This window comes from Panthera tigris, chromosome B1 (assembly GCF_018350195.1).
Source record: "Panthera tigris isolate Pti1 chromosome B1, P.tigris_Pti1_mat1.1, whole genome shotgun sequence".
NCBI lineage: Eukaryota > Metazoa > Chordata > Mammalia > Carnivora > Felidae > Panthera > Panthera tigris.
Window position 1 is genome coordinate 104054275 of NC_056663.1, and position 27960 is coordinate 104082234.

The window sequence follows — 27960 nt, forward strand, 5'->3', positions numbered from 1 at the left end:
GGGGACCCCAAAACCTTGGCATATGGACCCATGCAGGGATAAGAAAAGGCGACCGTGGGGAGTTCCAGGATGGAATCCATCACCTGACAGGAATGGGACGTGAGGGTGACTTCCGGTCCGGCCAGAGAGTTTTTCTTTTAGCGAAACTTGTTTCACCAGCTTTCCCCGAGGGCGCAGCAGGGCGGAGCGGGCGGGCCCTCTTACTCCGCTTCCGGGTGGAGGCCGAGCTGCCTGCTGGCAGTCACGGAGACAGCGGACCGCCGGGCGGCGCCTGCGCGCTAGAAGAGGAGGGTGCTCGGGGGCCCTTTTCCGGGGGCGGGGAGCGCGCATGCGTAGGCAGCCAGACTGCGGCCAGTTTAAGGCCAGGTGAACGCGGAAGTACGGTACGTGAGTGTTTTCCAGCTCTTCTGATTGCGGCCGGGTGACGGGTGCGAGATGCAGGCGGGCGCGGCGCCTGAAGATGGTCGAGACGGTCCCCGGGAGCGGCTAGCCTTGGGTGAAGCTGGGAGGCAGCAGCAGAATCATGAAATGCGGTCTCAATCGAGGGCAGAACGGTTTCCAAAACATTCCTACTGGTTGGATCTCTGGCTCTTCATCCTCTTTGACCTGGTGTTGTTTATCTTCGTGTATCTTTTACCCTGGTGAGTACTCTGAATACAACGTTGAACTGGTAGGGAGCTTACCACTGCTCCTTTTGCGGGTAGGCAAGGTAACTGAATTCCAGAGAGTATGGTATGTCCAAGGTAATAACGTAGCTGGTGAGTGGCAGGGTCGGTGGGTGGGTGGGGAGATTGGGATAAGGCTGGAATGAAAATGTTCTTCCTTGGCACCTCAGTGAGGGTCTTCAAAGAGGTAGAAACTTGGCTCCATGATTTTTTTTCTCATGTTATGGAATGAAACCAGCTGGGTTTGAGTGCCTGCACCACCACAAAGAAATCAGAGAATTTATTTCGCTTCTCTGAGCTTTATTTTTCCATTTACCATTTGGAACCATAGGTGTGGAATGAAGATTAAATGAGATAGTAATTTATCTAAAAGCGATTTGCATTTTCCCTGGCAGCAGTAAGCGCTCGACTGAAGCTACTGTTCCTATACTACGGTTGGGCCATGAGTAGGCCACGTAGGTATCTCAAACAAGTCCAAACCTGAACTCTTAATAACTTATTACAAAAAAATGCACTTTTGTGCCGCCATTTCAGTAAGTAACTTTTTTCACTCAGTACTCCTCCCAGAACCCTAAGGCTCTTTGACTCTCCTCTCTCTTTTATACACACCCACACAGCCCCAAACACCAAATTCTGTAGGTTCCACTTGCAAAATCCTTGCTCTGCATTTTCCTTGCCACTCAGTCTGAAAAGACAATTTTGGAAGGGGAGAAGGAAAGGAAATGTAGAGAAGGAGTAGGGGAGCAGAACAAGAAAAGGACACAGGATTGAGTTGATGAGGGAAAAGTTCAGGAGAGAAGCAGTGACCTGAAGATAGAGCCTGTGGAAGAAAAGCAGTGCAGCTCATTTAGACATTGAGGAGCTTTCTTGGAGTTTGGGGTTGTTTTCTCACCAGGAGTTAACCTCTCTCAGTCATGCTTATGAATTTGCAAGCCTTGATAGGCAATTTTATCTTCTTTCCCCATCCCCAAATTGTGGCAAAGATTTGGGCATAAGGTCATTGTATTTAAGGCCCTATCGCTGCTGAGTTGCTGGGTAGTGTGGTAAATTAGAAGTCAGAGGTTTGAGTGGGGTGAATGGAAGAGATGGGTATTTCTATAAAATCCTCTGCCAAGCCATTTATATTTATAGAGTTTCCACTCTCCTCTACTTCCCCTCCTGTTTTGGGTAGAGACTGATACCTCAAATATAGTGATTTTTTTTTTTTTTTTTAAGTTTTCATTCCTGGGTAGAAAATGGAAGCCTTAGGAGAAATAGTCCAGGCCTTTTTTTTTTTTTTTTTCTCTGTCTCATCAATATGTAAATCGTTTAGGAATGTGCAAGTGACTGAGACAACCTAGATTTTCAAATATTAGGGTAAGTATTAAAATGGGAAGGAGACATTGTTGACAAGTATTTGGTTTTTACAGAATGGTTTGCCTATGTCTAGATTAAGAAGTTGGTTCCTGGAGTGAATTCTGAAAATGACTACAAACCTCTTGGAGAAGAAAGGATTGTGCAACAGAACTTCAAACTCTAAGCGACTTTTCTTTCATTTTACATACTCTTCATTTTGGGGACTACATAAAATGGGTGATGATCTCACCCATTCATATAGCTAAGTTCTTAAACTAGACTCTGATTGATGTTTAAAAACTTTTTAAACATCTGATGGCTTTACAGGGGCTGAATATTGAAATATTTATATGTAAGGGTTTATTGTATCCATTAAGAAATACAGTACTGTCTAGCCTATAACATCTTAAGGGTTAGCTAGGGTTTCATATGATGCAAAAATGATGAAATATTAAGGTGAAGTATTTAAAAATAAATTACTGAAAAGCAAGGGAAGAAGGGTTTTGAGAAAAAGGAGTTAAGAGCTGTACAGAAAATGCAGGCCCACGATATATTGGCTGTAAGTACCAGTTTAATTTTAGATTAAGTGGTCCTCTGTTATGGTTGCCAGTTTGATACAAGTGCAGGGAAAGTATGTAATATCCAACATTGGAAATCTAGAGTGCATGTCCTCTCACCTGGATGCTTCCTGCCGTTCATTCCCTTTTAGGCTTTTGAACTTCCCTAAGATAAGACTGTGTTTCCAACCTATTTTTTGTTGTTGTGGTTGCATTAAGAATGCTTGTGGCCTGAACATGTTTTTTAAAAATGTTTGTACATTAAATACGTCAGCAAAGTCAGCATATTTACTCATTTCAACAAATATTTGAGCACTTAACTCTGGGCCAGGTACAGCAGTGAGCAAAACAGACAAAAAAAATCCTTGCCTTCATGGAGCTTACATTCTCTTACTTATGTAAATGTTAACAAGAATGTACATTCTAAGAGGATCAGAATTTTATTTAATCACACTCCCAAAACAGCTACTAAAAGCCCTTCAGAAGCCATTCCTATTATCTAACAGATACTCCTTTATGTAACGTTAGAAATGGGCTCTTGTTGAAATTGGTGACATCTGATACATGTGTATTGCCTCAGTATTTTGAGGCTATTCCTTTCCCTTAGAAACAAGGCATAGATCTGGTAAACTCTACATCCTCTCCCTTTTAGAATGGCAGTTAAGAGTGAAATCTGGGACTGGTTTTGGGGGATTTTAATTGCCTGTTGCTGACTATGAGGTTAATAATTATGCCTTCAGGATATTGTTGCATCTGCATGGAGAGAACCTTTTATGCAAAGGTTGAAGCATCTAAAGAAACATAGAACTGGGATTTCATTGAGCATACCAAGTGTGAACGATTTTTCTGCTGCTTGCTAATAATTTTGTCCAATAAACGTTTATTACATAATTAAATTTGGTCTGATTTGGATTTTGCATTTGTTTAAACAAATTACTTGATAGTATTATTTTGAGAGGATTAACAGTTACCATGTAGCTTAATGGTAGGTTACACACAAAGATTTATGATCCTTACTACCTTTCTGAGCCTAAAATCTGAGCCCAGTACCACAACTATTAGATACTCTGAAAATTCTGATAGAGGGAAGGCAGTAAAGTCCTAGTGTTGTGACATGACTCTAAATGGTATACAAAAATGGTGGCAGTGTGAGGGTTGAATCTTTTCTATAGCTGATGAATAAGAAATTATGCCTACCACTGAACTGTGCCACCTCTAGTACAGTGACTGCTTACAGTACCCACACCTGAAGGCTAAGTGGGTAAAAGGGGAAACGGGTAAGGCTAAAGGATGAATGGGGCACCAAGAAAAGTTGGCAAACTTGCTAAGACAAAAACAAAGACATTCAAAGAATAACATTAATGTGATTTTAATCTGATAGATTCCTTTATAAATTTCAAAACCTTAATTTCATATAAACCAAATGATTATTTTAATAATCATTTGAAATGAACTAGTTGACTAGCAGTTGTGAGGAAGTCATTAGGAGTCCATTAACCTGAAAATTTGCAATAGAAACTTCTTCTCCACGCTATCTAGTCCCTAAATGGCATGGGAATACATTCAGAGACTACAGGATATTTAGAGTCATTGAGGTTACTTAATGTAAATTATGTTCCAGGACAAGGGTCATCAAACAATGGCCAATGGGCCAAATCTAGGCCACTACTCAGGCCTGTGAGCTAAGAATGATTTTTACATTTTAAAATGGTTGAAAAAAATAAAAAAATTTCATATGAGAATTATATGAAATCCAAGCTTCAATATCAATAAAGTTTTATTGGAACACAAACATGCCATTCATTTACATACCATTTAGGGCTGCTTTACTTCTTTAACCAGTGGCAGAGTTGAGTAGTTTGTTACAAAGACCCTATGGTCCACAAAGACCAAATTATTTACTATCTGGGTCTTTACAGAAAGTTTGCCAACTCCAATAGGAGCCCAATTTTAGACTTCACTACAGTTACATTCTTAGGAGCCTCCAGTGATAACACTTTATGATTAGTGATATTCCAAGTACCCTGAACTTTAAGTTGACTTACATTTCTCATAAAATAATAATCAACATGGGAGAAATGCACAGAATGTTCATGAATGCACAACATGTTCATAAATGCACAGAAAAGTCCAACCATGTTAACTTAAAAATCGGTTTATCTTTAAAAAAAAATGCTGAACCAGAAAAAAACTGATTTCACAGAAAAATAGAAGTCTGAAGATACGTATTTTGAACATTATAACAATTATTGGTTGCATTATTTCAGAAGTTATAATTTTATAACCAGAAGAAAACATCTATAAAAATCAGATACCCTAGCAGTAAAAATTTTACATGTGAATGATTAGTTAGTAATTATGTATTCAAATCTGTATTTGGAGAGTTGAATCAACAAAAACAGTTCTACTTTGTTAGTACTATGACAATTCAGGTGGTTTCAACTGAACAGTACTCTAAAAAGAGCCAAAATTAGATGTTGCAACTCATCTGAGTTGAAAATACAAATCTATGAGACTGCTGTTAAATATCAGAAATGTGTTTATGTTTCAAATAATACATTTAAAATAAAAGCTACACAAAGTTTTTGAAAGATATTAAAAATACTTGAAGTCCATTTTCTAGTATTTTACAATGTTATAAAAGCAGTAATTAAATACAGACATTTCAAATACAATTTAAAAAACTTTACAGTATTTACAAACCCTCCATACTAAAAGTTATGTTAAAAATAAGCTTTCTTAAAAGATAAAGTTTAACATAGTTCATATTCAAGTATTTCTAAAGTAAGAGAATATAGAGTAATAATCACCTACATTTACAGTTAAGCTATTTAAAAACTTCTCTAGGTTTGATAACTGGGTGCGGTTATGTTTTTACAAGCAATATTTTATATTTATCTAGAAATACTCATTTTAAATCATTTACATTTTGCAATATTTTAACAGTTTAAGGAATTGGTCAAAATGTTAAATTTATTCATCAGTTTACAGAATTAAGTTATATGTATAAAGTTTATTAATGAATGTAAGAAAAATTTTAATTATGTAATTCTTTATTTTCTTAAGTGGACAATACAAAAACTCCTAAACCACAATAAGTTTACCAACTTAGTACAAAATAAAATGACAACTAATGAAATAAGGCAATTAAAGTAACTTATAAGGTCATCCTGATAATGGAAATCTTTATTTTTAAAATAAAGCCCTCTCCATGAAAGTAGTTAGGGTAAAGCGACTATCCGTTTAGAGTACAAAAATGGGAGAGCTGCTCAAATTAATACATTTCATTAAAATTAAACCCTCTATGAAAGGCAGCAATTGAATCTGGAAACCCAAAAATATTTTCAGATTCAAGAATCTGAAGATCACTAAAATGGGTTGACAACCTATAAAGATACAAGGTTACAGCAGGGGAAATTTAGGCAGTCACAGTGAGATTCCCAATAAGAGGGCCCTAACTTAATTCCTAACACTGGTTATTAGCAGCCCAATGTAAACCAAACCAAAATAAAACCTTTCACATTTCATATAAAGTTAGAAAAAGTGTTAACAAATAAATATACTAAAGTTAAGAATTTCACTTATTTTTAGCTTACATGGCTGAAATCAGTTTATGAATACATACAACAAAGGCCTAATTTATGTTAACTAGGCATTCTGTAGATAAAAGTTCTAGGAGCAAAATTAAGTTTCTTCTCTTCTGACCTTAAGAATTTAATTTAAAAATTGCTTTATCATTAAGGCTTTTTTTTTCTTTTTCAAATGCTATCAATTTCATGGGTTGATATTTTTTAAGACACTTAAAGGGATTGCATGTAATAGACTATCACAGAAGTCAAAAACAAATGGGTGAAGCCCTCTTGGTTCCTTACCCATTAGAAAGTGCTTCTTAGTAAAGCAAATACTGCTTTGACTACACAAACTATGTATCACCTGGTATTTTTCCATTAGCATAGTTTTATCAATCTACATATGTGAATATTGGTTAGTTTAATACTTATGGGTCTGTTAGCCACACATAAAGGAACAAAGTACATTTTTATTCAATTGCAGCCGTGACTTTTTGCATACCCCCCAATTTTCTATTTTGCAGGCACGCCAAGGCTATTCAAAGGGAATTTCTAAAATATCCAATAAGTTGATCACAAAATAAAAAATATATATAGAAAGTTAAAGCGATTAATGACTTTAAAAATGCCATGGTTTTAATTTCATGTATTACCAGGTTTGGTCAGTCAATTCCTATTATTTTTAATGGCCTCTGAGAAGTATAAGCTTACCGGTTTCATCATTTATCTACTACAATGTATACTAGGTTTATATCTTTGCTCAGAAGGGCAGTTTGAACCAAGACTATTGTGTAACACCGGTCCTAGCCCTCTTTCACTCTGGGATAACGAATTATCATTACAAAAACCACTGCTCTCCGGAACATAGAGCTTGGGTCTCTGATGGTATTTCAGTCTGTATGTATCAGTCATGCAGCTATCAACTGAAAAATAGGTAGTTAATGAAATGGTCTCATTTGGACAAGTAGAACTAGAGTCTATTTCTGGTTGGCAAAACGCATCAACAACTGTACCCAAGTCTGCCTGAAAATCTTTAGTTGAAGAGCCGGACAGGTAGTTTGGTGTGTTGCCAACATGCTCTTTTACTTGAAATGTTTCCTGAAGTCTTTCATCATTCATGTATGTACCCACTTCTGAACCTGGTTCTGGATCCGGACTTAAACTGTGCTTTGGAAGACTAAAAGAATTAGCTTTAAATGTCTCTGTAAGTTTGACATTATGTGTGGAACCATTTTTCTCTGACTGTGGCACACTGGTTATAGCATATTTCTTTGGTGGCAAAGGAGGCGGATTATGGCTAACAAGGTTTGGCATCTGACCATCAGATCTGCAGGCTGACTGAATTATATGTTCCCTGGATAGAGACTTCTCAGAGGAACACTGTTCCATCATAGTTTGCTGCTCGATGAGGGGAGCAGTTTCTGGCTTTAACCCAACAGGTCTCATGTGTGAGGACCACAAAGAAGATGGTAACACTATTTCGTTACTGTTCATTATCTTTCCAGAAGCAGAATTATCATCAATGTGAAGAAGTAAACCTGTTCTCTCAGAATTTTCTGTATTAAGCCACTCAGAAAATTTGCATTCACTTGATGTTTCAAGTTTCTGTTCATTTGACTGGTGGATATGCTCTCTTGCTGCAGTGTCCTTCAGTATCTGTGGACCTGACGAAGGGAACAACTTTCCATTCGTTTCATGTGTAATATGTGACCTGAAACATAAAAACAAAGCTAAAACACCATATATAAATAGGCAAAACTGGGGGAGAAACAAACATTTGTCCTGCAGTTTAATTTCTCAATATACACTTTATGTTATTTTTGTAACAGAAGTGGGAAGATACTTATAACCATTAACATTTTACACTCTCTTAGTCCGAAATTTATGCTAAAATATATGAATGCCAGAAACACCTATCATTACCAAAATCAGATTTCTAATAATTAGAAGCATAATTTAAAAAAACTCATTTCAACTTACAAGCATGGAAATTGCATTTATTTGTGAAAATGTAGCACAGACTTAAAAAGAAATGTTATAAGCAAACACTTCAATTCCCTAAAACACTTCTCAACCAACATCGCAAAGTTTATACCAATAGAGACAACTTTAATTTTGACATGTAATGCTATAAAAGGCTGGCATACTAATTAAAAATAATTTGATCAGGAGTACCTTTAGGTAATGATATTTTTTGGAAACCAGTTTTAGAATTTTTAATATATATGTATATCTGTTATTCTGTTATTATATATTATATAATACCAAGAGCTTCAAAAACAAATAGAGGAACAAAAGAGAAAAAATGGTCTGAGCCCTCTCTCAATTTCCAAGAGACCCTGTCTACAAAGCCATGTTTTTTTGCTAATGACAAAATGCTATACATTCGACTCTAATTTGTTTCAATTATTAATCAGCCCTTAAGATCTTAAGTTGCACAGATAACAAAAGCAATCTGTAAGTAAAAATAATAGTTACTATTTAGTAAGCACTAACTACATGCTGGCCACTATACTAGAGCTTTTCTGTTACTTTCTTTGATCTACAACAGTATTCAGGTAAAGATTATTCAAGTAAAGACTACTATCCCCCTTTACCTGCATGTGGCCAAAATCACCTGGATGATAAACAGAAGAACTAGGAATTGAACCCAGATCTGTTTGTCTCCAAAGGCCATGTTCTCAGCCACTACTCAAAGATCATTTAAATGGCAAGTTACCAATTTTACAAGAAAACTGTAAGACACAACTGACACAACATTCCAGAGAGCATCTCCCCGAGTCAGTACTAGACAAATACTGTCAAACTCTTGGCCTCCCTTTTCTAGACCTCATGTTGACCAGCCCCTATCTAGCAGCTCAGTCTTCCTTCAGACAGGTAACTATAATATGGCTAAATAGATTTCAGCTTTCAATTTTTGTGTTCTCCTGAGGTTAGGCCTTGACGGGGGTTTGAATAATTCAGAAACTCCTCAGCACTCCTCAGGAACCCTTCAAAGACCACTGTTAGAGTGATAACCTTATAGGTAACGATTTTTTTAAGTTTATTTATTTTGAGAGCGTGTGAGCAGGAGAGGGGCAGAGAGAGGGAGGAAGAGAATCCTACGCCGGATGTCTGTGCTACTGTCAGTGTCAGCATGGAACCTGACATGGGACTTGAACCCACCAACAGTGAGACCATGACCTGAGCTGAAATCAAGAGTCAGATGCTTACCTCACTGAACCATCCAGCTGCCCCTAGGTAATTAACTTCTATGGTGAAGATAAATGATATTACATTGTAAATTTTATTTTGCTATATGAAAATTATTTTTCTCATGTGAATTGCATGGAATTGATGAAAAGAGGCTCTGTAGGATAAGAGCTATATTCAAATTTCAGCTCCATTGCTTCAGGCAAATTACTTAATAAAAGCCCTTAATTTTCTCTTTGGTATAATACCATCTACCTCCTAAAAGTGCTGTGAGGATGACAACAATCATGTATTGTACCAGGTACTTTGTAGGCCAGGCTCTCTATTCTCAGGTCCTTTTAATGATCACTTTTAATGAACAGACAGGCATCAATAAAATTGTAGACCCATTGTTTTCAGAGCAGTAATATGAATTTACAGCCTATCTGGTAAAGAGTTCCTATAATACATGCATTTAGTACAGAAAATTTTAGTTTTTCCAAATATTTTTGATTACCTCTTTATCAAAGGATTTTTTATTTGTAGATGTGACTCTGGGTGGAACTCAGGAGATTTACAGCCTACTTCCAAATTCTTGAGTTCTTTTCTGAAGCCTGAGGTGGGGAGAGAGAAAAATTAAATTATTTAAGTGATCTTTTATAATTTACTCCACTTATACTTCTCCATAATTTACATAAGGTTTCCTATAAATAGGTAATTCTCTTACAACTAACAGAAATTAATTCTTCAAGGCCCAGCTCAAATAATACCTCTTTTCTGAATGCTTTATACAAAATAAATGGCTACTTCTACTACCACTTGGAAATGTTAGCAATGTTATTGGGGCTACACCGCGTGGAGCTATGTTGTTTCCCCAGTTACGTAAGACATATTCTTTGCCGACAAAGTGGTAGGGAAATTGTGCATCTGAAGACAGATGGCTTGGGTTGAAGTTTAGATTTGCTAGTTATGGGCTAGTAACTTTAAACAAACCTCTCAATCCCTTACAATCTGTTTCCTCATTTATATGAGATAATGACACCTCTTTTACCTTCCTCACATGAACATTAGGAACATCAACTGAATTAAATATGTGGGAAGGTATTATGATAACATGTAAGATGTTATGTCATCATCACTAACTAGCTACCATTTACTGACTGCTAAGTTGTTAAGAGGTTGATAATAATTATTTAATCTTTACAAGTGAACCCCATTTTTACTTGAAAGACAACAACACTGGTTACTCAGAGTTGGGTACCTGGCAGAAACTTTCTTAAAAATTAAAGACATGAACCTATCATTTCCAAGAAAACAACTAGCATTATTTATTGCCAATGATAGAATTCAAGCTTTTGGATGAAAATTAGAATTTTGGAAAACGGGAATCCACCATCATGAGTTTTGTAGCTTCCCGATAATTATAAAGACTTTCTGCTAACATCTGTGGCAATACTAACAAATGTGCTTTTTTAAATTATATAAAGAAATATGTCAACATTTGGAAGACTTGCAAATTTAGCAAATCAATATTTTCCAAATGAGGTTAGTAAAAAAAATCATGCATGAGTAAAGTAAATCATTCTTTAAATACTTAAAATTTTCCATTTTAAAGCCTAATACAGTAATTATTAATATATATTGCCCATAAAAACCAAAGCTCTTTGAGGTCCTTAATATTTTTTAATAGTATAAAAATATCCTGAGATCAAAACGTTTGAAAACTACTGCTACAATTGATTGAAAATAGTTGTCTTTTAAAATCTCAGTCACAACTGTTCTGTGAAATGATTCCCTCCCCTTTTTTTTTCTTTTCAAATTTTTATTTTTTAAAGTTTATTTGAGAGAGACAGACAGAGCATGAGTGCGGGAGGGGCAGAGAAGGAGACACAGAATCTGAAGCAGGCTCCAGGCCCTGAGCTGTCAACATAGAGCCTGATGCAGGGTTCAAACCTACCAGCTGTGAGATCATGATCTGGGCTGAAGTCGGAGGCTCAACCAACTGAGCCACCCAGGTGCCCAAAATTTCCCTTTTTATACCCCAAGGAAGTTAGGTGACCCAACTGATGCTATGTAACTGGTGACAGCATTCAAACAAATCCAGGGTTAACTCCAAAGTCAGTGCCCTTTCCCCTACCTGCAAGCTCTCGTTTACATATGCTACTAAAATCTGAGATCATCATACAGAATCTCCTGTGATGAAACTAGGCCACTAGTTTGAACATCAAATAACATGATCCACTTTAATGTGCTGATGCCTACAGAAGATATCAGAATATATGGCATTAGCTTGAATTTTCAATTGATTGCCTATACTTCTATACAATTCTACTTAAGTTTTTCCTGTATCCTCCCTTGTTTTTAGATGGCATTGTTATCACATTCATTTATGTTTTCTTTCATTCTCATGCTTTTAATTGTACTCCAAACCTATGAATTGAAGATTACAGAGAAGGGGCGCCTGGATGGCTCAGCCAGTTAAGCATCTGCCTTCAGGTCATGACCTCACGGTTTGTGAGTTCGAGCCCTGCATCAGGCTCTGTGCTGACAGCTAGGAGCCTGGGGCCTGCTTCAGATTCTGTGTCTCCCTATCTCTCTGCCCCTCCCCTGTTCCTGCTCTCTCTCTCTCAAAAATAAACAAACATTAAAAAAAAAAAAGATTTCAGAGAAAACAAAAGTTATTAAAGCAACAACTTTATTTTTTAAACAATAACAAAGAACTTTATCTTAGATGGCTTTTTATCCCTAAGTTGATCTTCTGGGTGTCACTCAAAGTTCAGCTGGAATCTATAGTTGATCAAAACATCTAACTATTATCCTATGGAAAAAAATCTGTATTTGATTACCATCAGGCTTTGCAAATTAAATCTTCAATTTCTAAGAAAGAGTTGTGTAATATATATGAGAATTTAATACCCCATATGCAATATTGCTCACACAGTAAATGTTAGCTTCTAATAAAACCTAAGATAGTAGAATGAGAGGAACTACAAGTCTGGCATTCATTTGTTTAAGACTTAACACTCCTACGTCCTCTAGACTGCAGTAAGCTCTTCATTATTACACAATACATTCCCTTTTTGTTATTGTTTCCCTTAGTATAATATCTAACATATAAAATACATTCAATGAAAGTCTAGAAAATGAATAAACAATTACATGCAAAACATACTGTTTTTCTTCTCTTAAATTACCACCACCCTGTCCACAACGTTCCGAACTCACAGAACCAGAACTAGATAAGTATAAACTGAGTCAAATTCTTCTTACCTTTCCTCTTGACCTATTTCAACTTTAACAAGTGCCACACTAATAAAATCTTAAAAATAAAAGGCAGTATCATTGATCCCAGGGAGTGTTAGTTGCTTGTAAGCCTGACAGATTGCTGAGGCTCAAAAACAGCCTCTCTCTTCAGCAGCTACTTTATGATTATTTTAAAAAAAAAAAAAAAAAAAAAAGGTAATGTCAAAAAGAACTGATAATTTTTTGGACTTGAAAAATTAGAAAGTTGAAGTTACATTACAATTTTCTACTCACTTTGATTTTAACTTCAGAATGTTTACTTCTTACCCTAATTTCAAGTTTATTATTCACAAACACCAGAAAAAATACTTAATTCTTAACTCTTTACTATTATTAAAGTATGTACAACAGACAGCAGGAGGCAGCAGAGGTCTTATAAATATGTTTGAAATTTTCATGTCACTATGGCAGGCATTCAACCAAGTGGTTTGACTTCAGAATTCCAACTAACTTAAAAATAGATGTGTTATTTTTCTCTTCTGCTGACATAGACATCCATGTGTCTTTACTGGGAATTTTGGCTCCAGGTCCTTTGCAAACCAAAATAGTTCAATTTTTATACTTGGCACAGAAGACAACACCAAGGTTTGAACTAATAATGCTAATTTTGATACTGTATTTTTTAAAAGCCCAATAGTCAAGAAATCAAAATATATACTTCATCTGAAAAGATGACCCTGGTTTAAAACAGGCTTAGGTAGCAATAAAACCAAACTGCTGGTCTAGACAATGTAATCTTCACTCTTGTTGTATGGGGAGATTTCAAAATATAACATGAGCACTACTATTACAAAGCCTAAACACATTCAAGAGCAATAATCCAATCAATGATCTGATTTACAATAAAACAAAAATTTTGTAAATAAAATTTGAATACTTTGAAAAAATCACAAAACTTTAACTGGCCTGTTTCTTTACCTTCTTTGTTTCTTTTTCCACTCTGCCTCCAGAGATCTTATTCTACCAATTACTGTTCTGTTCTATTCTTATCTTCACACCTTTTTCTTCCTCTGTACATCATTAGTTCCTTACCCTCCATAACCTAAATGCAAAACTAAGCTCTTGATTTCATCTTTCTCCTCTAGGTACTGCTTCTTCGCTATTCACAGCAAAGGTCTGGAGAGACATGTGCTAAATCCATTTCTTTACTTCTCTTTTATTAAGTTATTATTCTACTATAATTTCTTAAGACGTTTTATTTGAAAATGTCAAAAAGTCCAGAAAAATTGAAAGATTAAAACTAGTGCAAAGAATACTTGTATATCTTTACCCAGATTCACCTATTATTAACATTTTGCTCCATTTTTTTCTGAGCAATTTTTTTTTTTTTACATTTATTTATTTTTGATAGAGACAGAGCACAAGTGGGGTAAGGGCAGAGAGAGAGGGAGACACAGAATCTGAAGCAGGCTCTAGGCTCTGAGCTGTCAGCACAGAGCCCAACGTGGGGCTTGAACTCACAAACCGCGAGATCATGACCTGAGCCAAAATCAGATGCTTAACCAACTGAGCCACCCAGGCGCCCCTGAGCCATTTTAAGTTAGAAACATCATGGCCCTTTACTTCTCAATAATACTTCAGTCCTACCTCAGCTTGCTTCTATTTCGAATGTCCTTCTAACACTGCTTTTTACTCTTTCACTAATGACTTACCGCTAAATCAAACCTGTGCTTTTTAATCCTTATTCTGCTTAATTTGTGACCACTTGTCTTCTTGAAGCTCCCCATTTTCCTGGTTTCCCTGTGATAATCTTATGTCCTGTATTTTCTCATACCTTTAGCTCTTCCCCATACTTTCCCAAAGTTGCTCCTTCTCTCTATCCTTAGTTCATCTCTCTTAGCAAACCCCAACTTTTTTCCTCTACTTTTTGCTCTGAAATCTCCAGTTTTCCTGAGTGATGTCAACTCCCATATATGTGGCTGGTTACCCAGTACATAATCTCTCCTAAATTGTAGACATATGTCCCTAACTGGCTAATACATCTATTTAACCCAGATGATAAACAAAACAATCCCAAAATACTTTGGGCATCTCCTTTCATCCCCTGAAAGTTGTTTCTTCTTTCTATATTCTTTGATTTGGTAAGTGGTGTATATATTTATGTAAGTCCCAAATACAGCTTCCTCCTTTTCCTCCCTTTTGTACATCTGTCATAAAAGCTGACTCCATTGTCTATAAATTCTTACAAACTCAAATCTTCTCTTCTGACACTGGTACTTAGTTTATGCCCTCACCCTTTCACTCCAGGCTATTAAAGCAGTCATCTAATTTTTCTCCCACTGCTCCGAACTCACCCTCTACATTGCCACCAGAGGTTTTCTAAAATGCAGACTGGAGTGTATTACTCTTCTTGTCCTCTGCTGCCTTTCCACTTACTGTAGAATTTAAAAATAGCATAAAAGTTTCATCATGATTTGGCTTCTATCTACCCTCTATCTGTCATCTGACAACTTCCACACATGCACTCAGCCTTGCATACACTAAACTACCTGTATTCTTCCAATGTGATACTTTCTCCTGACCATGTGAACATATAATTTCTTCTGTCTTGAATGTAATTTAAGGCATTTGAAATTCTCCTGATTAGTGACCCATTTTAAAAGAGGAGCTAAAATAATCTAAATGGCACTGTGAAATTCCAACAGTGTATCTGGACAATAGCTTTCGGCAGCAAAAACCATGACATAGGCAGAGAAATCTATGTATCTTTGTCAATGAAAAAACATCAATGAAATAATTACGATGGCATGGCACTACTGTAGACTCTTGGTTCTCTAACATCAAATAAACTTGTACAGGCTAATATTAAAAACTGACTTAAATATCATAAATAAGTAAAAATTTTCTAAAGCTCCTTAACTTTCTAAGTCTTATAGCATATAACAGAAAGCGATTCTTTAGGTCGATACTGTTAAGTGTGCCCCCATTTTATAAAGAAATAGGACAAAGCCAAGGAAATCATACCAAATCACAAAGAATTAAATTAAACTGTGCCTTACTTAAAACAAAAATCCACACAGGGAATGTGTTTAGCTTGGGGAAAAAACTCCTATACTATTTTAACATGTTCTCAAAGAGTAGGGAAGGGGAATCCATAGAGACACCATGGGCAGGGGCATTAACAAAGATCCTCAAGGCAAAGACCAGGTGAGAGAACTCTGGTAGACTCTGAAGTTTGTTAAATAAGAAATAATTTTAACATAATACAATTTATGAGTTAAATAAGTGGGTTACATAAAACCACAATAAGAAACCTACTTCATACCCATTAGTGATGGTAATTATCAAAACAAAACAAAACCCCAGAAAACAACAAATGTTGGTGAAATATAGAGACGTTGGGACCCTTGTGCATGGCTGGTGGGAATGTAAAATGGTGCAGCTGCTGTTGAAAACAGTGTGGTGGTTCCTCAAAAAAAGAAAACAAACCACAACAACAACACATAATTACCAAAGAATCCAGCAATTGCACTTCTTGGTACATACTCAAAAGAACTGAAAGCAGGAATTCTCAGATATTTGTACACCAATGTTCACAGGAGCATTACTCACTATACCCAAAAGATAGAAACAACCCAAATGTCCATCAATAGATGAATGGATAAACAAAATGTGTTGTGTGATACAATGTATTATTATTCAGCCTTTAAAAAGGAATAAAATTTTGACACGTGCCACAACATGGATGAACTTCAAAGACATTATGTTAAGTGAAATAAGCCAGTCACACACACACACACACACACACACACACACAAATACTGTATGGTTCCACTTATCTGGGGTACCCAGAGTAGTCAAATTCATAGAGATAGAAAGTAGAATGGTGGTTGCTGGGGGCTGGGAGGGAGGGGGAAATGGAGAGCTTTTTACTGAGTACAAGAATTTAAGTTTGAGAAGTTGAAAGAGTTCTGGAGATGGATGATGGTGATGGCTGCACAGCAATGTGAACGTTCTTACTACCACTCAACTGCCACTTCAAAATGGTTAGAATGGCAAACCTGTAATGTGTATTTTACCACAATAAAAAAATATTCTCAAGTAGGTTATATACATACTCTTTGATATTAAATGGGGAAACCCACTACAAAGCTCTTACAGCAATACATTCTTGACCATCACAATCTCTATGACCTTGTGTTTTTATTACTATCAGGAAGCAAGCATAATTTTGTAAAAAGTACTGAACTTGCACTTATTGTTCAATTTCACCGACTTCTGCTGTTGATTTCTGGCCAACCCTTTACTGCTTCCTGTAATACTTGGTTACCAGACTTTTATCAGATTTTTAAACAGGCGAGACATTTTATATAGGAAAGGAAGGTTATTTCCTTAATATAAGTGTTTCCTTCTGATATTATACCATTTGATAAAAACAACATAATTTAACATTTCATCATATTCAATGTCTGTAACCTTAAAATAATCTCCACAAAAGCCTTAAGAATGATAAAGATTAAAAAACAAACTAAAAATTTGTTCTTCATGGCTATTTTTTATTGTGAAAAATTACCTTTTCTAATCCTCTGAATTCTAACATTTGAAAATATGGTCTTTGATTGCAACCTCAATAATCCCCTTGCTTATCATTTTCCTTGATCCTTCTCCCCCAGATCCTTCAGCTATATCCTTTCAATAGCAACCTGAATTCTACACACATTCATAACATCTAATTTTGTTTCTGGGCTATGTATGAGTAACAGATCACCTATAATAATGCCCTACACCATGAATATAATTACTGTTTCCAAACTGAACTTTTCTAACAGGGTGTTTATCCATTTTTCTATCCTGTCCTTAACTCCTGTGGTAGACATCAGACTGTTCACGCATATTTCAGTTCACCTTCCAGGCACTAGTAAGACTGCTTTTTTCCACCCTCTTTGAAATTATGCTTGGCTGTAAGACATGCCTTGGCCAAGATGTGAGTGAAAGTACATTCATCATTTCTGGGTTGAAGTTTTAAGAGCTCAGGCGTGATTCTTGTGTCCTCCTTCAATCTCCTCTCCCCACAATACTGCAAGGATCAGAGAAGCATCTGTGGAGATGTAGTCTCATTAGCCTGGGACCCTGAGTGATTTCTAGGAAGGACTCCATACTGACCTCCACTGGTCATGTATCATGAGCAAAACACAAATGGGTGCTGGCACACTGAGATCTTGAAGTTGTTACCACTGTGTAGCCTAGAGGTTAGCCTATCCTGACTGACACATTCCCCTCTTGGCCCAGTCCCTGAACTAGCTATCCCCATCCTTTAAAAGCCTTCAAGCATGAATTCTCCCAACTTGCTCATTACTCATAACCTTACCAGTAATAGCACTGTTCCTAGTTTCTTTGCTCTTATTACCACAACTTATTCTTTACAGCCACTATTACAATATATTTAAATAAAATTTTACCTTCCAAGTAGTTTTTGCTCTGTTGGGAGGAACAGTTGATATATTCTATATTTAGGTTGCTTGTTTTAACCTGGTCACTAGAAAACAGAACAAAACACACACCAAGTGTATCAGCTATCGTGGATTATTTTAGTTAGAATCTAAGAAAAAGGAAATAATACGTTAAAGAATTATTATATGCCATGTGCTGTTCTAGGGGATTAATGTACATTATTTAATTTACATCTCACAGCAACACTTAAAAGTAGCTATCATCCTCATTTTACAACAGAAGATTAAGGTTGTCAAAGTCAAATTAATTTGCCCAATACTTAAAATCCAAGACTATCTGGTTACAAAGTCCTGACCTTTCTACTACCCTAGGCTACCCCTTTCCAAGAAGTGTTATGAAATTGCCCTGCCATCCTAAGTCTTTATGGCAATGATTATTTAATATAATACAAGCAGTTGATTTTTGTGAATCTGGCTTTTTAATAATAAATGTGGTAAAACACCAGCTAATAACAAATTAAGATGTTTTACTTGGATTAAAAGCAGAAATTGTGGCTAGACTGATGTAAGAAATCCACCATTTAAGCTGTGGATGTGTTTTAGAGGTTACACAGGAAAGGGCAAATGTGCTTCTAACAGAAACATAAAAATGTATTCAGAATTAATTGAACACAAACTTAGTTATTTGGCTGTATTCTTTTATACTTGCTAAAGGAAAAATATCTCTTCCATGGAATTGGCTATGAAAGTAGAAAATATCCCTACTTCTGAGTTATAGATGTTAGAAATGGGATAATGAACATTAAATAGATTGAAGAATTAAATAATTAGCTTGATGACAGAGATGCAACCAATTTAAATCTACACTTGAAAATCTGTAGTATAGAGGCGCCTGGGTGGTTCAGTCGGTTAAGCATCCCACCTCAGCTCAGGTCATGATCTCACAGTCCGTGAGTTCGAGCCCCGCGTCAGGCTCTGTGCTGACAGCTCAGAGCTTGGAGTCTACTTCGGCTTCTGTGCCTCCCTCTCTCTCTGCCCCTCCCCTGTTCATGCTCTTGTCTCTCTCTGTCTCAAAAATAAATAAAAACATTAAAAAATTAAAAAAAAAAGAAAGAAAAAGAAAACCTGTAGTATATATTAATTCTTATCAGTGGCAACAATGATAATGTATTTCTGCACTTCTAAAATTTCCTAAAAATAAAGTTATTTTCAGAATCAGGAGGTAACTATTAAAAACAGAAACCTGAAATATCAAATAACTTGTGATATCCCAGGTTTCTTCATTCTAAAGTCAAGCTCTTTCCATTACACTTTATTGACCTCAGACTTTGAAAATCACTTCATATAACTAACAAGAGAAAATGATGGGGGAAAGGCATTCATTTAATTTGTGCATTACCTGCAGGATGCTGTTTCTTTAACACCACTGATATCCATTACTGTACCATTTCCATCGATAACAGGTGAATCCAAATTAGCAGATCCATTACTGACATGATCACTACTTTCGTATCCAGACTCAGTCCTCTGCATCTGCCAATTGTCACCGTAAACTTTAGTCTCTTTGAGGCCTTTATTTTTCTCTGCTCCTTTTCCATTTGATTCAAGGGAACTCCTGCCTATTTCCTGCTTCATTTCATCTTCGTATATGGTCATTAAACATTTCTGCTTTGGGTTCTCCTTTGGCCAATTGTTAAAACTCTGATCTCTGCTACATTTAGGTTTGTTACTGATATTTGATTTATGTCTTGGACTATGTTGCCTTTTTTCACTTTCATTAAAAATACTATCAACATTTAATGTTTCCCTCATGGGTTTCCAACCACGGTTCCGGCTTTTACTGCTGCCACTGTAACTGCTTCCTTTATCCCTAGAATCTTGGCTGCTGTCTGTATCATATCCAGTGCCACTGTCACTCTTAACTTTGCCAGTAACTTTCTCTCCTGGGGCAAGAATCTGGGATTTACTTGAACTCAGTATTTGTGCAGAAGCTCGACTCTGATGGGCAACTCGGTCATGCTTATATGGACCTTTTCCTTGACTATGATATAGATGTGGATTTCCATATTGCCTAAAGCCATTTGGGGCAGGAGGTGATCCAGACTTGAAATGTGGAAGGTCTTCATCAACCAAATCTTTAAAAATAAATAATCAAATGAAGATACAAATGAGTACTCTTCAGAGACATTTCTCAGTCACAAGTCAAACACCTTGTTTGTAAAGAAATGTTAAGCAGTAATAAGTAAACAATAAGATTTATAGTATATCACATAGAGGTTTGAAGTTAAAAAGTGTTTTTTTTCATTCTCTATCCTTCATGAGAGGCATTTATAAGATAAGTTATATATTGATTTTAAAAAATGATCTCTAAGGTAGATCATAAGATCTAAAAAAAAATTTAAATACTTTAATGTAATTTAAATATTTTTTTTTTAAAAAACAGTATTTTGTCTCATTCATAATTAATGAAAATCATAACAACAAGAGTATTTTCTACTTCTTATATTGGTAAAGGTTTAAAAGTTTGTTAAACCAACTGCTGCTGAGGGTGTGAAAAAACAGACATCCAAACAATGTCAGTGAGAGTGCAGAATGGCTCAGGCTTTTAGGAGAGCAATTGAGCCACATCCAGCAAAATTAAGAATAAACATACATACCTTAACCCAGCTATTCTCCTAAAAGAATTTTATGCTATTGCTATACATAAAAAAAGTATACAAAAGTGTATGTAAAAGGATATCACTGCAGCAAAAATCTCAAATCAAGTTTTAAAGTCTAGCAGTATCATTTAAGTTAATGGCATGTCCATAACGAAAAGAGGATAAAACCATAAAGTGTAAGGCACGCTCATAATGAACTGGACACTATTAACGATGAAACAGAAGAAAGGTGAGGAGCTGCAAGAAAAGAAGCTCTCCTCACTTAATTTTATAACCTTCCTTCTTGTTTGAATGTACCATATGAGTGAAGTGAATCTATAATTACAATGGAAGTTAAAACATCTAAACAACCACAAGTATTCCAGGCTAAAATTAAATAAGAACACTCCAGAATTTATTTTTATAGATTTAATAGGTGTATTAAAGAAATCATATTAAGATATATAACATAATATGTACATAAGTATATATGATAAATAATAAAGAAATTATATTAATTTGTATTAAGGTTACAAAATTTAGTTTAAAAGTAAGATTTTAGCAACCCCTTTTCTCAAATGAACACTATAAGCTCTTAGCTTACCTCTATGTCGGCCCAAATCTTTTCTTGGTCCCCTCTCCAAATCCTTCCTTTGTGACGAAAGTAAGTTTCTCTGTTCAATGGCCTTTAAAGCACATTCTCTGGAAATGTCTTTTATTTTTTCCCTTTGATCATTGTGACTTAACTTAACTGTAAAATAAACCATTCTTATAAATGATACAGATCGTTTTTCAAATTGCTCAATAAAAGTACAAATTGAACTATATAAAATTTTTAACATGTTATATATTAAAAAGAAAATAAGAAGTATACAATGAACTCATTTTTATCCTTAGCCAAAAAACTCAATGTGCTTTTATCCTGACACTGGAGATGCCTGTTGGCTTTAAGAACTTCCTATATAGCCCTAAAAACTTGTGTAAAGAGATCTTATATTGAAATACTAAAAGCTAAAGGTAACTGAGTGATCACTATGTGTCAGACACCATTCTAAGTCTTAACTCATTTAATTCTTTGAGGTGGGTACAATTACCATCTCCATTGTGGATCAGGAAACTGAGGTACAGAGAAGTTAAAAACTTTCCCAGGTTCACATAACTTGTAAATGTAGAACCAGGATTATGAACCCAAGTTGTCTGGTCCAATGTTTGTGTTTGTAATCACATACAGTTTTGGGGCTTACAAGTAGTTATCTTTTGACAAATAGGTAACAGCTTAATCTAAGAGTATGACCAATACAGAGGGTAAAAGATGGTCTCATTCAGAACTTTTAAAAGCATTTACTGTAATTCCTTGTTTTTGTTTTTTTTAATTTATTTATGAGAGAGAGAGAGAGAGAGAGAGAGAGAGAGAGAGAGAATATTCCAGGCAGGCTCCACACTGAACCCGACACAGGGCTCAATCCCATGGCCGTGACATCATGACTTAAGTAGAAATCAAGAGTTGTATGCTTAACCAACCAAGCCACGCAGGCATCCCTGTAATTCTTTGATGACAACTGTTAATTCGGGATCCTACCACCCTTGATTAAATGGGTTACTTTTATAGTTAGACATTATTTCATTAATGTACTTTAAAGCTGCTTATAAATTCATCCTGAACATCCACCCAATTCAAGTTTTATGTATTTCTAAACCATAACTACACACACCATGTGGCAATGTCTCGTTGTGGACCCAAGTCACAGAACCTGGTTTGTGAAAATTAAATCTGTGGTATGATGTAACAACAGAGAGTTGAATAAAAATGAAGTTAAATATAAAGTACAACTATAATAACTCTGAACTACTGCTATATTCACTAATGGTAAATTTAATTTTAGCCTATGAACCAAATTATTAACTCATGTTTTTCCTCTCCAAGTTAATATTTAACTCCTAGATTATGACTTTCTTTGGTAACAGTCCAGATTGCCTCCAGCCTGTTACAGCGGTCAATATATGGAGAAACCCAAATAGTAGTCAATTGTTCAGATAAAACCACAAGTCTGAGAGAAATGCATTAAGTTAAAAGACAAAATGTTGTTATCTAGTTATTTTCTCTTCATGGCCAAGAATAGTTAAACACCCTCCTTCTGTATGGTACTTACCAGAAATTACAGATTCAGTAAACGAGAAAGGGGGAAGCATAATTACTCAGGGACAATATAAAAATGATAACTTAAACACATACCTGGCCCTCTACCACCACTTGTTTGAATGTGGTTCCGATTAAATGATGAACTATTATCTGTTGGAAATTTCTGAATTTCTTTCTGTTTTGCCTGATCACCAAATCCATTCTCTTTTGAATTATCTGACTTATAAATTATGGGCTTTTCACATCCTTAAAAGACAAACAAAAATGTATTATTCCCATCCTCCTCCCCACCAGAAGAAGTGAAGTTTGAAACTTTTTTTATAGATTTTATTTTTAAGTAATCTCTATACTCAATGTGGGGCTCGAACTCACAACCCTGAGATCAAGAGGTGCATGCTCCCGACTGAACCACGCACCCCTGAATCATTTTTTTTCTTTTTTTTCCCCCTGAATCATTTTTAATACTGTAGACAATCACTTACAAACTCAAAGGATTGACATTGATATATATACATTTTTAAAGAGAACATTTGCCAGACTTTTTTTTTTTTTTTAATTTTATTTATTTTTGAGAGGGGAGAGTGTAAGGGCAGCGAGAGAGAGGGAGAGAAAGAGAGTCCCAAGTAGGCTCTGTGTTGATAGCACGGAGCCCAACTTGGGCCTTGAACCTACAAGTGATGAGATCATGACCTGAGCAGAAATCAAGAGTCAGACACTGGATCAACTGAGCCACCCAGGCATCCATATTATTATTATTATTATTATTATTATTATTATTATTATTATTTGAGAGAACATGTGTGCGCGGGGGAGGGGCAGAGAGAGAGAGAGAGGGACTGCAAGAATCCTAAGCAGGCTCCAAGCTCAGCATGCTCAGCATGAGCCCAACTTGGGGCTTGATCTCACTACTGTGAGATCACAACCTGAGCTGAAATCAAGAGTCAGACATTTAACTGACTAGGCCACCCAGGCATCCCAGGAGACATTTTTAAATGATTTCTGTATGTTTTGTAATGTATCCAAAAATGGGCGTAAGCTCCTTTGGACTTTTCCTGTGTATGACTCACTTTAAATCTCAACATTCACTGTTAGAAAGAGCTTCCAGCCAAGTATCCCCTTCCGTGCTTGTGTGACCACACAAGTGGGTAACTCCTGAGGGTGCTTTAGAGGCCATTGGTGAGGAAAGCCTTCTTTATAAAGATTAACTCAAAGTAATAAAATTTTCCTGAACTCTGTTTTACTGAAACTAAATTTTGAAATTATCCTCAAAATTCATTTTATCTTCAGTATATTAATATTCTTAGTGTGATTGATACTATTGAAAAAAACACTAAAAAGAACTTTTGAAAATTACCCATATTTTCTGCAACAGATTTATAATGTGACCAGTTGATGACCTGCCTAAGTGCATCTTCAGTAGAAACTGCTGTGCCATCTGGGTTTGCGTAAAACAAAAGCAGTGGCTGGAAGTGGCATCGGATACACTTGGAGACCACATCCTTCCATCTAGTTCCAACCTTCAAAAAAAAACCACAATGAAGAAAAACAAAACAAAATCTTTTAATCAATGTGTTACATAAATAGCAGAGACTGAATAAATTTGTATATTAAAAAATTTTTAAGAATTCAGTCGTTCATCATGTTTTATCTGATCAGTTTTAAACTAGTCTAAATAAAAATTTTTTAAACATTACTAAAAAATTGATGGGTAAAATTGTACACCTGCTATATCAAGATTTAGGCTATCAAATTTTAAAAAGCTTTTCCACATACATGGTTGATTGACTTTTGACAAAGATTTAAAGGCAATTTAATGGAGAAATACAAGAGTCTATTCAACAGTGGTGCTAGAACAAAGGGATGGTCATATGAAAAAATGAACTTCGATACCACTACACACACACAGCACAAAAATTAAATCAGAATGAGTCATACAAAAACCATAAAACTTACAGAAGAAAATAAAGATAAAATCTTAACAATGTTGGAGAAGTTAAAGATTTCTTAGGACATCAAACATACCACAGAAGAAAAGTGATAAAATGGGCTTCGTATCAAAATAAATTAACAACTCTTTGAAAGATACCATTAAGAAAATGAAAAAAATAAATAAATAACCAAGCCACATACATCTAATAAAGGACTGGTGTGCAGCACAAAGAATCTCTACAATTCCTTAATTAGTTAGATACTCCCATTTAAAATGGGCAAAACATCTGAAGACACTTCACCAAAAAAATATAAGAATGGCCAACAAGCACACAAAAATGTACTCAAAACATTATTAATCATAAGGGAAATGCAAATTAAAACCACACTGAGCTAACATTATACATTCATTAAAAGGGCTAACATTAAAGATTAACAACGTAAAATGCTACTGAGAATGCAGAGCAACTGGAACGCTTACACACTGCTTAATGGGAAGGTAAACTGGTACAATCACTTTGACGATCAATTTGCCAGTTCCTTGTAAAGTTTAACACACACTTATACCAACCAGAAATTCCACTTCTGAGCATTAGCTAAGAGCAATGGGGTAAAAAATTATGTTCACACAAAAACTATTCATACTTCAGCAGGTAAGTAAAGTGTTATATAGCCATACAATGGAACACAACAATAAAAATGAAGCACAGACAGAACATGAATGAATCTTTTTTTTTAACACAAATGAATCTTAAAAGACATTATGCTTGGTAAAGAAAGCCAAACACAGAGACTGTAAGACACCATTCTTACAAAACTGTAGAATGAGCAAAACTAATCTATAGTGAGATCAGTGTTCTTCTGGGGCCCAGGGTATTGACAGTAAAGGGACATAACAGAATTTTCTGGGTGATGTAAGTGCTCTATATAATGACTGTGTAGGTTACATAAGTATGTACACACTTGTCCCAGCCCCAACTATACACTTAAAATGGGTGCATTTTAATGTTTATAAATTACACCTCTATAAATTTCACTTAAAAATAAAACCAACCGAATAAAAAGAAAAGCATTACTGGCTTTGTAGAGAAGGAAGGGATCTTTAAAAAAAAAACTCCTGAGGAGCTTTTTCAAACTACACATATTTAGCTGTTTACCATCCTTACCCTGGATTCTGAGATACTTGAGGAACTAGGAACCTGTTTGAAAACCAAACGAACATAAAACTCACAGGTAACTATATACCCAATTCTTCCTTTAAATTTTGACCAGTTAAACTATGTGGATGGAACGTAAGAGTGTCAAAACGTTGCTACACATGGACTCAAGGTGGAACTGGTTAATAAACTGCTATATCAAAGTACTAACTAATATGAGCAAAGTAATACCAAAAATTTTTCATTGGCTTTATTGAGTATACTTTACATGAAACAAAACTACCCAGTTACAGTATACAAGCCAATGAATTCTGACAAATGTATACATACAATCATGTATCTCCCCCCCAGAAAGAAAACTTCCCTGTACCCTCTTTGCAGTGACTGGCAACCGATGATTTACTTTCTGTCACTCTGTTTTTCCTTTTCATGAATTTTACATAAGAAGACTCATAGTTGTTTATGTCTCATTCTCTAACATACAGCTTTTCAGATTTCACATTGTTGCATCAATAAATAGTTCATTACTTTTTACTGTTGAGCATTATATTCCATTGAATGCTTATACCACAATTTGTTTATCCACTCACCTATGGATGGACATGTGAGTTGTTTCCAGTTTTGGTTATTATGAACAAAACTACTATAAACACTAAAGTACAAGTTTCGTGCGGACATGTTTTCAAAAGAGTGGAATTACTAGTTTGTATGGTAACTACATGTTTAAGTTTATAAGAAACTGATAAGCTGTTTTCTAAAGTGTTCATTTTCCATTTCCATGATTCTTCTGTGAGAGATCACATCATCACCAACTCTTGGTATGGTCAGTCTTTTCAATTTTTGCTATTCTAACAGGTAAGTAATCAGACCTCATTGTGAACTGAAGGTCTATTTTCTTTGTACCTAATAATTTACTGAATACCACTTTTTTTTTTAAGGGCGAGGACACAACTTCCTATGACTCTCCACTCTCAGGCTCTTCTAGAACCAAGTCCATGGATTTTTTTTAGTTCCAGGATTTTTTAAATAGGAAAGTAAATTAAACCTTTATTTTGGTTATCCCAAAAAGCAATTATAGCCAATAATTCATGCACACAAAAATCTTGCAATTCCTTTTTTCATTTTGCTCTCTTTCCTTCTTCATACCTATGGCTGGGACCCCAAATTCTCGTTCATCCCAAACTCCAAAAAGACACTGTTTTACAAACTCAGACCTGGAAGGCTCTCAGGTCTCTCACCCCTCTCATCTTTCCACTTCTGTTCTCTTTCTACAGTCAGTACGTCTTTGCCTTCCACTACATTCTCTGGCTACTCAGGTCCTGATGTATTAGAAAGGTTCAGGAGCTGATGAGGTAAAACAATGCACATCATGTCACAGGGAAGAAGGAAGGCCCCTGAGAGGATTCTCCTAACTGTGGGGCAAGAAAGATACTGTGAGCCCTCTTCTCACCTTATCACTCTAGCCTTCCAGATTGTCCCTAATGCATTCCCATGAGCCATCAGGGCACTACGCAATGGATACACTCAAAGACCCAGGAGTCACTGTGGGTTGCAGAGTCACTCACAGCTAAATGAGCTCTTCAGTCCTCCTCCTAAGTCCTTGTACAGTACTATACACTTCCTCTGCTGACATTAAGACACCTTGGTCAGATTTACTTTTCTCATGATTTTCTTTAAAGGTAAATAAGGTGAGTAACTACAATACTGTGTGACCCTCTGGAGCTCTCTGTAGGGCTCCCCAGACCACAAATTTTCCTTTTATTTGACCTTGCTGCTAAAAATATTTTGATAGAGCCAAAAAACAAAACAAAAAACAAACAAAACCAATCCTGCAAGTAAACCCATTAAATTCTTTCTGGAGCAAAGCCTCAAGAGTTTTGGAGTCATAGGGGAGAAGAGCTCTCAGGAACAGGCACACATCATGGTTGGGGAAAAAGTGAAGAAAAGGGATGCTGAAGTCTTCAAGCTAAATTTTACACGTCAAAGCTTTGTCTGAGAGTGCTTATTTTTTCTTTTTCTGTCCTTCTGTTTCTGAATTAGTATCACAAGTAAAAGGCTAGGCAAGTCACATGTGTATTGTGAGCATATTTTGTGTATGTGTGTGT

At 35.8% G+C, this 27960-nt stretch overlaps 2 protein-coding genes across 5 annotated transcripts in view; one reads left to right on the top strand and one right to left on the bottom strand.

Moving 5' to 3' along the window:
* The first annotated feature begins 341 nt into the window (after positions 1-341).
* On the top strand, positions 342-24215 carry CB1H4orf3 (chromosome B1 C4orf3 homolog). 3 transcript variants are annotated; one of them, XM_015539991.2, is made up of 2 exons: positions 342-641; positions 24142-24215. In XM_015539991.2, coding segments are annotated over exons 1-2 (207 nt in total). In that variant the 5' UTR covers positions 342-435; the 3' UTR covers positions 24143-24215. The 3 variants fall into 3 exon arrangements, with proteins under 3 accessions (XP_015395477.1, XP_007087670.1, XP_007087671.1); XM_007087608.3 differs by lacking the exon at positions 24142-24215 and adding an exon at positions 2075-3453; XM_007087609.3 differs by lacking the exon at positions 24142-24215 and adding an exon at positions 2095-3453.
* The window catches only part of USP53 (ubiquitin specific peptidase 53), a 50040-nt gene continuing 25990 nt past the window's right edge, over positions 3911-27960 (bottom strand). For both annotated transcript variants that reach the window (XM_007087611.3, XM_007087610.3), the window contains 7 exons: positions 24124-24286; positions 22863-23015; positions 21234-21380; positions 19390-20125; positions 18000-18076; positions 9815-9911; positions 3911-7837 (listed from right to left, as the gene is read on the bottom strand). In XM_007087611.3, the coding sequence (XP_007087673.1) occupies positions 6850-7837; positions 9815-9911; positions 18000-18076; positions 19390-20125; positions 21234-21380; positions 22863-23015; positions 24124-24286 (2361 nt within the window). In that variant the 3' untranslated portion in view covers positions 3911-6849. The remainder of the gene's footprint in view (positions 7838-9814; positions 9912-17999; positions 18077-19389; positions 20126-21233; positions 21381-22862; positions 23016-24123; positions 24287-27960) is intronic.

What these genes read in the sequence shown, in the direction of transcription:
- CB1H4orf3 (XM_015539991.2), top strand. Translation starts at nt 436, where the DNA reads ATGCAGGCGGGCGCGGCGCCTGAAGATGGTCGAGACGGTCCCCGGGAG.